Raw genomic sequence first — 12499 nt, 5'->3', positions numbered from 1 at the left:
CAGCAGTGAGAGGCCCGCGTACCGCAAAAAAAAAAAAAAAAAAAAAAAAAAAAAAAAAAAATATATATATGTATGAAAGCCCGTTTAAAATATACTCAAAAGGTAGACTGACAATTCACAAGAGAGTTAACCGTGAGTGGGGTCTGAGATGCACTTAGACATCCTGGAGGAGGGGCAGGCCCCGGTGATACAGTGGCGCTCAAGGGAGAGGCCCAGACTGGAAATGAAAATTTGGGAATCTTCAGGGCATAAGGGAATGTCGGGGTTGGGGGGGGAGCAGAGAGGAGGAGGAGGAGAAGTCACCATGAGCTGAGGGAAAAGGAAGTGTGGGCGCCCTGGAAGCCAAGTAAGGATAACGTGTCAAGGAGGAGGCAGGGAGGCGCCCGGTCACTTGCTGCCAATGGGACAAACTGACCGCCGGATTCTGCAACGTGAGGACTGGTGACCCTGACCAGCACTGTTGGAGTTTCGGGGGTGAGGGGCAGGGAGTCAGGTCGGAAAGGGTGCCCGAAAGAGGCGTGGAACGGGAGGCTGAAGCGTTTTCAAACAACAGGGATTTGCTGCAAAGGGGAGCAGAGAAGTGGCTGTGTGTGTGTGTGTGTGTGTGTGTGCGGGCACGAGAGGGATTCGGTACAGGAGCAATGAGAAGCGCTGTACAGTGATGGATGATGCCACCGGAGGAGAGAGGGGACATGGCTGGAGCCTGGCCACCACGAGGACAAAGGGAGTGGGATCTGGGCCGGGAGGACAGCTGACTTTAGATGGGGCAGGGCTGGTTCACACGTGGGGATGGGCGGAGCACAGAGCACGTGGGTACAGCTGGGAGGGCATCTATGGGGCTTCCCTTCGGAGTGGTTCCGTTTTCTCATTGAAGCAGGGGGCAAAGCGGGTGGGGGGTGAGGGAGGTTTGAGAATAAAGCATAAAACTGTGGCCCAGGAGAGCAGGAGAAGGAGAAGACCAGGGAAATACAGCTGGGTAGCATGAAGGGCCCCACTACTGGGCTCCAAGTGGACCAGCCCAGGGCCCACCGGCCTTGGGAAGCCGGCCCCCACCCTCTCCTCTCCTGGGCCACTTTCTGGGTCAGGCTGCCACTTAACCAGTCATTCGCTCCTTCAGGCTTATCCTGTTCCAGTGCAATAGGCCTCTCGTCCAGCTCCCCTTCCAGACCAGACACGGCGTGTCTCTGACTCATCTCCTCGTCCAGTGCCCGGTACCCAGAGCACAGCCTGGCCCAGCGCGGGAGGAATCGTTCACATATCTCCGAAAGTGCCTCCTCTGTCCTCATCCCTCTGGGGAAGGGGTTGGCCTCCCTCAGTAGAGGCTTTGGGGCACTCACCCCCTGGGTCCTCAGCCCCACGGAGCACCCGCCCCCAGCGGGGTGATTCACTCTAGGAGTGTAATCAGGAGAAATCAGACTCTGAGAAGAAAGACAATTGGCAGGTGAGTTCCTGGCCCTCCAGCCTGACTCTCTATGGTTTCCCCTTAAGACTAATTATCGCACAGCCTAAGGAGGCCTCGGCAGCCCCATGTTATCTGGGGCGCCGGCTTCCTGCCGGTGGTGAAATGAACACAGCTTCCACTCCCGGCCTTCGTTGCTCGGCTCTGAACAGAATCACAATCCATCCGGCATCACGGCAGGTGGGTCCTCATCAGACCCAGGCTTCCTAACAGCTTCAACCCGGGGGTTCCAGAATACCCCCCCACCTCGACCCCCTTTAGAGCTGGGCCGAGGCTGATCTCCCCAGTGGCTGCTCCAAAATGGGTCCCCATTCCTTTCAGTGGACCTGAAATTCCACCAGGAGATGCAGTCAGTAAGAAAATGATCTAACTTTTGCAGAGTGCTTAATGGGAGGTCTCTGATCACTTGGGCAAGGTGGGCTGTCCCTGCTAGGGTTCCACCGGGGCCCCCTCTGCTTTCTCTGTCCTAGCACATGCCAAGCTTTATGGTGAGAACAGAACTATCTCTACAGCCTGGCACAGAGCTGGCATATAGGAGGTCCTCAGTACTGAATGAATGAATAGAAGGATGGACGAATGGACCCAGAGCATGGGCCAGTTTCTCCCGGGGTTCCAGGGGACTGACTGAGAGGGCTGTGATACCAGAGAGGGAGGGCCCAAAATTCAGGACATGGGAGATGCCTGAGCTACCTGCTCTGGGCATTCTTGCCCTCCCCCGACCCGCACCCACATTCCCTCTGGGTTGAATTCCACATGTGCCCATGCTGGGGTATAAAGCCATCTACGTGCATGGACACCCCCCTGGACACCTGAGTTCTGTGCCCCCCTCCCCTTCGTTCCCACTCATGCTGGGCCCTGGAGACCCCAAGATGATAGAGCTGTGGTCCCCACCCTAGAAGAGCTCCCAGATCGGGCTCCAGTGAGCAGACGCACTCATTGGTGCCAGGCACCACCAGCACCGCTGGGCCTCCTCCAGCTGAGCCAGGTGGCTCCAAGCCCCAGGGGCAACCCAGGAGGGCTGCAGGCAAGGGGAGGCAATGTTTACACCCCTTCAGCTTGTCACTTTACAAGAACTGGGCACTGGGAGAGCACTCCTTCCGCAGCTGCTGAGAACTGCGGGCACTAGGCCCCAGCACGGAACTTGCACTCCCATCTCATGGGACAGGAACGGAGACTCAGAGAGAAGCGCGTGTCCAAGGTCGCACAGTGGTTTCTAGGCATTGCTGAGCCTGGAATCCTGATCTGTCCTGCTGTGCCCCCTCGACCACCCCAAGTCCTCCCCAGGTACCTCTCCCAAGGTCCCCGCAGTTACCTAGGAGATACCAGAGCAGGACCCCGACTGATGCCAACACAACCAGGGCCAGCCACAGGGGAGCCAGGCGGAGGTAGTCGCGGACTTTTCTCTTGGAGTCCTCGGGGGCCTTAAACATCCCCTCCGGCTCTGCCTCTTCTCCATCACCTCCATCGCCCTGCCCGCCAGCCGCTTGGGGGGCCTTGGCCATGGGCATCCTGGCAAGGAAACAGACCAGGGTAGGAAAAAGCCTGGCATTTGCAAGGGAATCTTTACTGAACACCAACCTTGCACAGAAGTAAGACGGCATCCCTGCCTTTTGGGGGAGGAGGAGAATAACGCCAGCTAGCAGTCATTGAAAGTGAGCACTGAGCCAGCTCACAGAGGAGCGAAGCACGTCTCAGAGCAACTCGCCCAGGTGACCAGCTGGACCTGGTCTGGCTCCAGAATCCCTACCTTTGCATCTGCGGTCAGAGGAGAGATGGAGGTTTCACTGCCTGAGCCCCACCCCCCAAGGTACCCGCAGATGGAACTGGGGTACATGCATGGAGTACAAGTTTCTGTAAACCAGGTCCTCTTGCCCTCAGCTTCCCTCCCATTCGGGGGATGTTTTTTCCTTCCTCCTGTTTCTCAATAGCAAAGCTTCCACAACATTGATTCAATCCATTCACTTCACCCTCCCCCAGAAGCCCTGAGCCGGCTCGGTGCCGAGCCAGGGACCGCCTTCCAAGGAGCGCCGCCCCTCTTTTCTCCCCACTGACCCAAAGTCTCTTAGGGGCAGAGGAAGGAGAAGGAGACAAAAACTAATATTCATTTAGTGTTTGTGCAAGACATTTTACGGATATCACCCCATTTAATCCTCTGGTCACCAGGATGGGGGGACCATGGTCCCCATGCTCTTCCTCAGCCCAGTCTGTGTAGACACTTTACATATATTGTCTTGCTTAACCTCCAAAAGCCTTTCAAGGTTCTGCACCCATAGGACAGATGAGGAAACTAAGACCCGGAATGTTTTAGCAGTAACTCAGTCCAGGGGTTTCCTAGCCTCATTTTCCCAATGTGATTTGAATGTCTGGCATTGACAACCAGCCCATTTTGCAGATGGAAAAACTGAAGCCCAGAGAGGCTAAGCCACTCGCCAAAGATCACACAGCAGGTAAGTGGGGGTCGAGCCCAGGTGTCTGACTCCCTGCTCTTTCCACTAGTCTGGGCTACTTCCTGTAAATGAGCTGTTAATTAACAAATCATGATGAAATAATACCTGAAGGCCACCCTGGTCAGTGCCCCAGACCTGTGGCTGTGTCTCTAGACCCCCAGGCAAACTTCTGAGTGCTATTTGCCTTCTCTGGCAGGTTTTCCCACAGTCCAGAGAAGGTCCTTCACTTGCCCACCCACCAGCAGAGCAAGTAGGAAATTAGCCTCCTCTTACCACATCCCAAAAGGCCACTGCGGCTTTAAAATACATCCCCAGGTGTGCGTGGGTGGGTGGGCGGGGTGTCCTTTGCTTTGGGTCTTGGATTTTCACACAGAGGGATTCTGAAAACAGAGATCTTTTGTGATGCTCAAAGGTTCTCAGTCAAGGATCTCTGGCTCCAGCCACAGGGATCTCCTGAGTGGCCCCCATGGATGCAAGGAAGGGAGGTGACCGCAGGTGATTCTCACCTGGGTATAGGACTCCCCTCCACCCCAACCAGAGGACATCTGGACATCTGTATCAGGCCCTGCTGGCTTTCACGGGGCCAGGGCCACGGATGGGAAAGGTCCTGCATTGGGTGGGGCAGCCCCTCCATCCCCGCCCACTGCCCGGAGTGTCCAGGGCACCCCTGGTGAAACTGGCTGTCCCCCGTGAGCTGAGTGGGTGGCTAGAGCCGGGAGAGCCCAGCGACGGGCCGGCTTCTGCCCTCTCTCAGCCCCAGGTCCACTCCCTCTGCCAGAGAGGCACATCCCCATTTTACTCCGAGTCTGGATCACCAAGGAGATACTGGGGACTCCGGGAGCACAGAGGTGATCACAGCTGACATTTATTTGAATCGTTTCCCGTGCTTTATACGCACTGTCTCATGTAAGCCTTCCACAGACCTGGAGGGGGGGCGGATAGGTTCTCTCATTATCCCCATTTTACAGATGAGAAAGTTGAGGCTCAGAGAGATTGAGCAACTTGGCCGAGACCCCACAGTTGGTTGGTAGCAGAGCCAGGCTGCAAACGCAAGCGGTTTGTCTCCAGGATAACGCCTTGACCACTCTGCTCTACTGCCCCACAGGGTACGAGGGGAAACTGAGGCTCAGAGAAGGTCATAGGTCCATTAGAGGAGGCACTTAGGGGAGCAGTCCCAGGTAGGATGCTCAGTACGCCTCACCCTTCCTCTCCCCATTCCCCAAGCCAGGCTTTCACTCCGTGGATTTTGCCTCCCTCATAAATGGCTCTCACATCCATCTGGGAGAACTCTGAGTATCACAGAAGATCCCATTTTGAGAAAACCCAAGATTAGACACAGCCCAAATTGGTGGGGGGGGCCATACACCAGGGGTTCCCATTGCCTCCCACCTGGACTCCTGGGGCAGCCTCCCAACTGCTTTCCTGCCTCGCAGCTCCTCCTCCAGCCCCTCCTCCACATTGTCAGGAGAGAGCTCTCCCTGCCCACCTCCAGCCATTCACCTGCTCAGAATCCCCTCAAGGTTCCCAGCCACCTCCAAACCCCTCACCGTGGCACCCAAGACCCTCCATGGCCAGGCTGCTGCCCTCGTCCCTGGAGCCCTACCTTCCGTCACGCACATCACCCTGCAGGTCCACAAGATGCTCCTTTGTACAGACACACCCTCTGCCTAAAGGATGGTGGAACCCTTAAAGGCCAGCTCCAAGGCCACCTGCCCAGCAGCGATGGGCTCTGGGCCCTGGAGAGTAAGCCACCTCCTCCCCTAGGCAGCCCTTGGTCAGATCAACAATCTGACTGGCTTTTGGCTTCGTTTCTCTCCCCCACAAAAAAGGCGGGCCTGTGTCTTATTCACCTCTGGATCCCCATAGAACCCAGCACAGGGTCTGCCACCTGAACAAATCCTCCGGGAAAGGGTGGATGAGTAGAAAGCAACCTTTAAAAACTGAATTAAAATTGAAAAAAATACAATTAGAAAATATAAAAAAGAAAGAATGGGTGAGTAGAGCCCCCAGGGCTCCAGACTCCCAGTGCAGTGCTCTCTCCTACATCTTACTGCCTTAGGGGCAAGGGCATGGAAGACGGTGCTGGTCTCTGGGGTCCTAGATTCCGTCCCCAGACCCCTCCATATTTATTGAGCACCTGCTTGGGGCCAGGCTCTGTGCTGGGCACGGGGGTCACACTGGTGAATATAAGAGACCTCGTTCCCATCCTCTTGGGGCTGACAACCCAGCAGGAAGTGGACAGTTGTGACAACTGACAGCTGTGAAGATGACCCCAAGCGCCTGTCTTTTATTCTTATTATATAATGGTTCCCCCATTGTTCTGAGGATCTAGTCACCAGAAGAGTCTGTGCCTCTACCTTCCAACTAACCCCAGAACCCAACCTCTTCTTGACACCTCAGTGGCTCCCACCATCATCCAGGTCGCCGCGACTCCTACACTAGCCAGTGGTCCGGCCACCCTCACTAGCCAATTCCCACATGACCACCAGAGGGGTCTTTACCACGTGCCCTGCTCACAAGCCCCACCTAGAACAGAGCCCAAAGCCCTCGTCACAGCCCACCAGAGTCTCCGTGATATGGCGCTTGTGCGCCTTTCTGTCCTCTCCCTCCTTCTACTGTAGCCACACCCAGCTCCTGACCTTCAACAGATGGAGTACAGGTCGCCTCAGGGCCTTAGCACTTGCTGTTCCCTCTGCCAGAAATGTTTTTCCTTCAGTCTTGCCTCATGACCTGCTCCTTTACCTCCTTCAAGTCTTTGCTCAAATATTACCTCTTCAGTGAGACCTGCCCTGACCACTGCCCTCTCTCTGCTACATTTTTCTTTATCGCTCTTTTCAAGACTAACACGGCAGGATATGCTTCTGTGTCCTTGGTCTGTGTCCTCCCAGGCTGGAATCTGCACCAGAGCAGGGGCTTTACTCTGTTTGCCCTGTGTGCCCTGCGCTGAGAGCAGACAGCGGTTCCTTCCTGCTGGGCCAGGGTGCTGGGTGCACGTGTGGCCTGGCCAACTTCTTCTGCCTCCTTCTCCCCTTTCCCGCTCTTCCCTTGCTGCACCCCAGCAACATTGGACTTCTCGGTGATTGATTCTAAAAATAAAGATGGTAGAAACCTTTAACAGATCTAGGGTTCTTAGCCTGCGCTGGGTGAAGAGCATCCCACGATTGTTTCTTGAACCCTGAAAGTTCTTGCTTACCACCCGCTTTCTTCCTTCTGCCTGGGCTGCACACCTCCTGACCTGGCCCCTTCACACCTCAGCTCAGCTCTCACCTCCTCCTGGCAGCCCTCCCAGAGTGCCTCTGGAGGGGTGGCTGCTTCTCTGAAGCATCCTGGGCCACCCCCATCAATGCACAGCTCATCTTGGGGGTATTCTTTCTGTCCCCCGTGTCCCCCTGAAGGTGAGTGCCTGGAGGGAGGGACTGGGCGTACCCCCAATTTCCACAGGGGCCTGAGGCTTCTCGCCTGATCCAAGAACCTGGACCCCAGCCTGGCACCTGCTCCTCAGCCCCTCCTGCCCTTCTGACCATTGGCGGGTCCTCGGTCTGCCCACAGGAGGCTGAGCTCACTGGGGCAGAGCCGTTCCTCCTCCCGCGTGCCAGCCTGTGCTGGCTGTCGCCACAGCTGAATTCCATTTCAACCTCCAGCAGCCTTGCTGTCTCTACTTAATGGCTGGGGAAACTGAGGTACAGAGAGAGAAAAGGATGGACTCGAGGTCACTCGGCCAGGGTAGAGCAGAGCAGAGTGAGGTAGAGCTGGGATCCTTATCTAGGACCTACCGGGGAGGCCATTCGGGCCATGAGCTGCTCTGACGCAGAGTCCCCAGGCGTGGGGGGAATGGGTGAAAGTCCCTTCCCTACACAAACTCATAAACTCACACACAGATGAAAACACGCTGAAGTACACGCGCAGCGATCTGTGACATACAAACTGCTAGATGCACGCTTGCTCACACACACACACACGCGCACACACACGCGCACACACACACACGCACACACACACACGGCCACATTCAACTCTGAGCCTGCCCCCTGTATAGTGCAGTGTCGGGGGGCTCTGGGCCTGTCTCCCATACCGGAAAGCCCAGGTGGGGTACCTGCGTACGAAGGGGGCAGCTTGTCCAGCCCAGAATCAGGGTGGGGTGCTCAGACTGGCAGACCAGGCCTCTCCCCTGCCCCGTCCCTGCCCCAGAGTCCACCAGCTCCAGCTGAGCCCCAGGCGTCCCAGCCCCCGGAACCTGCAGCACCTCCACTGCCCCGCGCCTGTCCATACACCTGGCCTCCGACCCCAGCTCTGTGGACCCCTCGCCTTCTGCTCGCTGGGTCACTCTCTGGCCCGTGAGGCCCGGCAGACCAGGCCTCGGAGCGGGGCAGTTGGCTTAAGCCCCAGGGAGCCAGGCCTGGCTCTCCGGGTAGACGCTGTCACCGGGTCATTCATAGATCCTGGTCCCCTGGCCTGGAGGTCCCCGCTTACCTTTGGGAGTGGCAGGTGGGTGCCGGGCCTGCCGCACGCAGACCTCAGAGCCTCTGTTTGTCCAGACCAAGGTCTCCCCACCCCCTACCCAGCCAGCCTGGGCTGGATCAATGGCCCACAGCCATGGCCGGGGTGTCTGGCCCTTGTCCCCTGTGGCCTGTGGCCCCAGGCTCCACGGGCCTCCTGTTGGGCTGGGGACAGCACTGTGACTGGGCACGTAAACAGGCCGGAGGCAGGAGGCAGGCAGTACCCCGCCCCGCCTCGCCCCGCCCCGTGGGCACCCTGGAGGCTGGCGGGCAGGTGCAGGAGATCTGAGCTCTCCCCCGAGGCCTGTTGCCTGGTGACATTCCTGCCTGGTTACAGCTCCTGGTCCCCTAGAGCATGAGGTGGGGTGACCAAGGACTGGGGGCTGTGCGGGGGCCCGTGCAGGGTGGGCAGGGGCTCACGCGGGTCTCCTTACCTGGACAGGTGAGACCAGAGGAGCCAGTGGCTCCGAGAGAGACAAGGAGGCTGGGCCCCTGTGCTCTGGGGACGGGAGGGGAGAAAAATGGAGTTGGGGTGGCGTTGGTGCTGTTTTCTGTTTAGCTGGAAATTAGTTGAATTTCTACCTGATTCTGGAGAGCTGTGCTGTCCATTTTGGTGGCCTCTGGCCACATGCAGCTCTTGAGCCCCTGGGATGCGGCCAGTCTGAACTGAGACGTGCCACACGGGCAAGATATATACCAGGTTTCGAAGACTGAGTGCAAAGAATGTAATATAAGCTCAAGGAGCATTTCTTATGTTGATCACATGTTGAAATGATAACACGTTAGCTGTATAGGGCTAATAAAATATATTATTGAAATTCATTTCATCGGCTTATTTTTACGCTTTTTAATGTGACTACAAGAACATTGGATACTTCAATAAAGTTTTTAAAAATATCACATTTGACCAAAACAGAACACTGGGATCACACGTGTGGTATGGAACGGAGCTGCAGCAGAGATGGTGGGTTTAGACGTGACCGTGCTCCAAAGCACGTGTTGAGAACCAGGGTTTTCTGGGTGTGTACAGACTGATGGCCACCTCCAGGCAGGGGAATGGCTGGGCTCAGGCTCAGGCAGGGGGCACACTGAGGGGCTGGGTGGGGAACACCTTAGAGATTCTGGGGAGGGAACACCTTCCCTCTCTTCTCCTACCCCTCAGCCCTGCCCAGGGCCTAACCCTGGCCTGAGGTCACGGACCCCAGCCTTGCCCCCGCCCTGGACAATTTTCCCTACTCCCTCCAGTCTCCCCTCCTCTCAGGCCCTGGCCCCACCCCCCTGCAAACGTTCCAAGGGACGGGTGCTTAGGATGGGAGCAAGGAGCATTGGGGGGCAGGTAGAGACACCCACAAGCCTTGCCTCTGTCCCCTTCCAAAGCAGCCCAGGCCCCCGGACCAGGCAGGCTGGTAGCTGGACAGTCTTTGAAAAGCAGAAGATCTTGTGCAATCACGTCCTCTGTACTTACCTGCCGCCAAGCCATCGATTGGCCACAGCCTGGAGGGGGAGGGCTGGCATGGGGGGGGGGGGGCAGCAAAGGGTTAAGGGAGGCATTTGAAAGCAGGGGCAAGGGTGCCAACTCCCCAGTTGCTCAGAGAGCCGTGGTTGGAGACTGTCACTGAGACAGGCTGCCCTCTGTCAATGGGGCAACCATATGGCCTGGAGACTGTTGTCCCTGAGGCAGCGGGACACGGTCACAAACAGGGGATGAAGGCCTTTCTGCTCCCTGGGAATCTGCATTTCACACTAACACTGGGTCCTCTTGGTCTGCAGGGACAGAGGAACCACCTGGAGGCCTGGCCGGTGAGGCCTGGAGGCCACGGGGTGCAGCAGGCTGACCCAGCAGGACAGGGAGAGACAGGCTTAAGCATGTACAGGGCGACAAGGGTCCAGCTGGGGGCTGGAGAGCAGAGGACCTGGCCTGAATCTCAGTTCTTCCACCTGCTGTGACCTGGCAAGACACATCCCCTCCCCAAGCTGCCGTCTTGTCACCTGTGGAACCGGGATGATAAAGCTGGGATGTGAATGGCAGACGCTGTGCCTGGCGTGCGGGAGGCCCTTAAAAAACATTAGCTGCCTTTCTTTCAATCCAGGTTTAGGGTAGAGTCAGGGGCAGGGGCAGGCAGCTACACCCTCCCTCACCCTCCAGGTCCTGGCTGATGCTGTGACGAGGGCTCCCTATGGGCCAGGCATTGTGCCCAGCACTTCTTGCATTATATCATTTACTTCTCACAACCATCCTTTTGTCGATACCATTTTTAGCCCCAATTTGCAGAAACTGAGGAGGCCCTGGTGAAATTTGAACCCACGACTCCTGGTTTATTAATCACTCAAATGTATTAAGCACTTACAAAGTGTCAGGCTGTGCTGGGTACTGGGGGCAGGGACATGAATGAGACACGTCTGACATCTGCTCAACAGAGCTGGACGTTATGTAAAAGTCCTTGGTTGGAAAAGAAGACAGTTGGATGTTAGCATCCCCCTTCATAAGACATTCTGAAGATGAGTTGACACTCCAAGAGGGAGGCCAGGGGGTGGCAAGTCACAACCCTGACCTCAGCCCTGGGTGCCTCCCAGCAGGATGGCTGCCTCCCAGAGGGATGTGCGTTGCCTGCCTTCCTGGTAGTCCAGAGAAGATGCTTGTGATGTGTTGACCTCCCCCCCCACAATTCATATATGGAAGCCCCAGTACCTCTGGATATAACCTTATTTACAAATAGGGTTGTCACAGATGTAATTAGTTAAGATGAGGTCACACTGGAGAAGGGTGGGTCCCTAATGCAATATGATTCGTGCCCTTATGAAAAGGGGAAATTTGGAGACAGACGCAGACACACAGAGAATTCCACGTGAACATGAGGGCAGAGATCAGGATGATGCTTCTACTGGCCAAGGCGAGCCAAAGATCGCTAGCAAGCCAGCGGAAAGTAGGGAGGAGCCGTGGAATGGGTTCTTCCTCACAGCCCCCAGAAAGAACCAACCCTGCGAACTGCCCTGAACTCGGACTTCTCATCTCCAGAACCGTGAGACTTTACATTGCCAGTGTTTAAGCTGCTCAGGTTTGGGAACTTCCTGGCGGTCCAGTGGTTAGGATTCCGTGCTTCCATTGCCGGGGGGCATGGGTTCGATACCTGGTTGGGGAACTAAGATCCCGCATGCCACGAGGCCAAAAAACCTGCCTGGTTTGGGTGTTTTGTTACACAGCCCAGGCAAACTAACACAAGGTGCTGGGCCAATACCACAGCACCTCTGTGCTGTGTGAACACACCAAGTGCTCACAGCTGGCCACCAAAGAGGTTGAAGAGACAAACATCTGAATTTTTAGCGCTGTCTCGAGCTCAGTCATGGTGGAGGAGGCTGGGGAAGCTGACCTTGTCTGAACTCAGGAAAGCCCCGCAGAGAGAACTCCAACAGCCCAGATGCAGCTCGTGTCACAGAGTGTCTCTGAAATTATCTCCCCCTGCTCTCTCCACCCCTAGACTGTGAGGCCCGTGAAGACAAAGAGTTTGTCTGTCTGGTCCCCTGCTGGATCCCAGCCTAGAACACTGCCTAGCACACAGGACAAACAAACATTTGTTGAGTGAACAAATAACAGTTCCTGTCTACTCCACTGATAACACAGTATTTTGAGCTCTGGGCCCCCAGTTGGGCCCTTCACAGTGATGCCTCAGGTTCAGGCTTGGGAGTGGGACTATGTGTCTCCACTCAGCAGAAGAAGAGACCAAAGTTCTGAGAGGAGAGGTTGGCTTGCCCCAGGGTGCACCGCCCAGGGCGGGTGGAGCTGGTCTTCTTGATGGGAAGTGTATCGGTTTCCTAGGCTGCCTTAACAAATTACCGTAAACTGGGTGGTCTGAAACAAAAGGAATCTCTTCTCTCACAATTCAGGAGGGGAGGCCAAAATCAAATGTCTGTCCATTCTCTCTCTGAAGGAAGAAAGAATCCTCCCTTGCCTCTTCCTAGCTTCTGGTTGTTGCCAGCAATCCTTGGCGTCTCTTGGCTTGGAGAAGCATCCTTCCAATCTCTGCCTTTATTGTCATGTGGCCGCTTTCCTGTGTGTCTGTGTCTCTGGGTCCAAATTTCCCTCTTCAGATATGGACTCC

General features: G+C 56.2%; 1 protein-coding gene across 3 annotated transcripts in view; it reads right to left on the bottom strand.

Annotated features, from left to right (window-relative positions):
* The window catches only part of TMPRSS6 (transmembrane serine protease 6), a 36709-nt gene extending 28122 nt beyond the window's left edge, over positions 1–8587 (bottom strand). For 2 of the 3 annotated variants that reach the window (XM_032646237.1, XM_032646235.1), the window contains exons 1-2: positions 8212–8304; positions 2772–2968 (exon numbers count right to left, since the gene is read on the bottom strand). In XM_032646237.1, coding sequence (XP_032502128.1) covers positions 2772–2967 — 196 coding nt within the window. In that variant the 5' untranslated portion in view covers position 2968; positions 8212–8304. Of the gene's footprint in view, positions 1–2771; positions 2969–8211; positions 8305–8376 lie in introns of those variants that run through there. The other variant, XM_032646236.1, reaches the window with a different exon arrangement.
* Between the last annotated feature and the right edge of the window lie 3912 nt (positions 8588–12499).

The sequence above is a fragment of the Phocoena sinus genome, chromosome 10 (assembly GCF_008692025.1).
Source record: "Phocoena sinus isolate mPhoSin1 chromosome 10, mPhoSin1.pri, whole genome shotgun sequence".
Lineage (NCBI taxonomy): Eukaryota > Metazoa > Chordata > Mammalia > Artiodactyla > Phocoenidae > Phocoena > Phocoena sinus.
The sequence above is the reverse complement of the archived record's forward strand: the minus strand, read 5'-3'. Positions and strand labels throughout refer to the sequence as shown.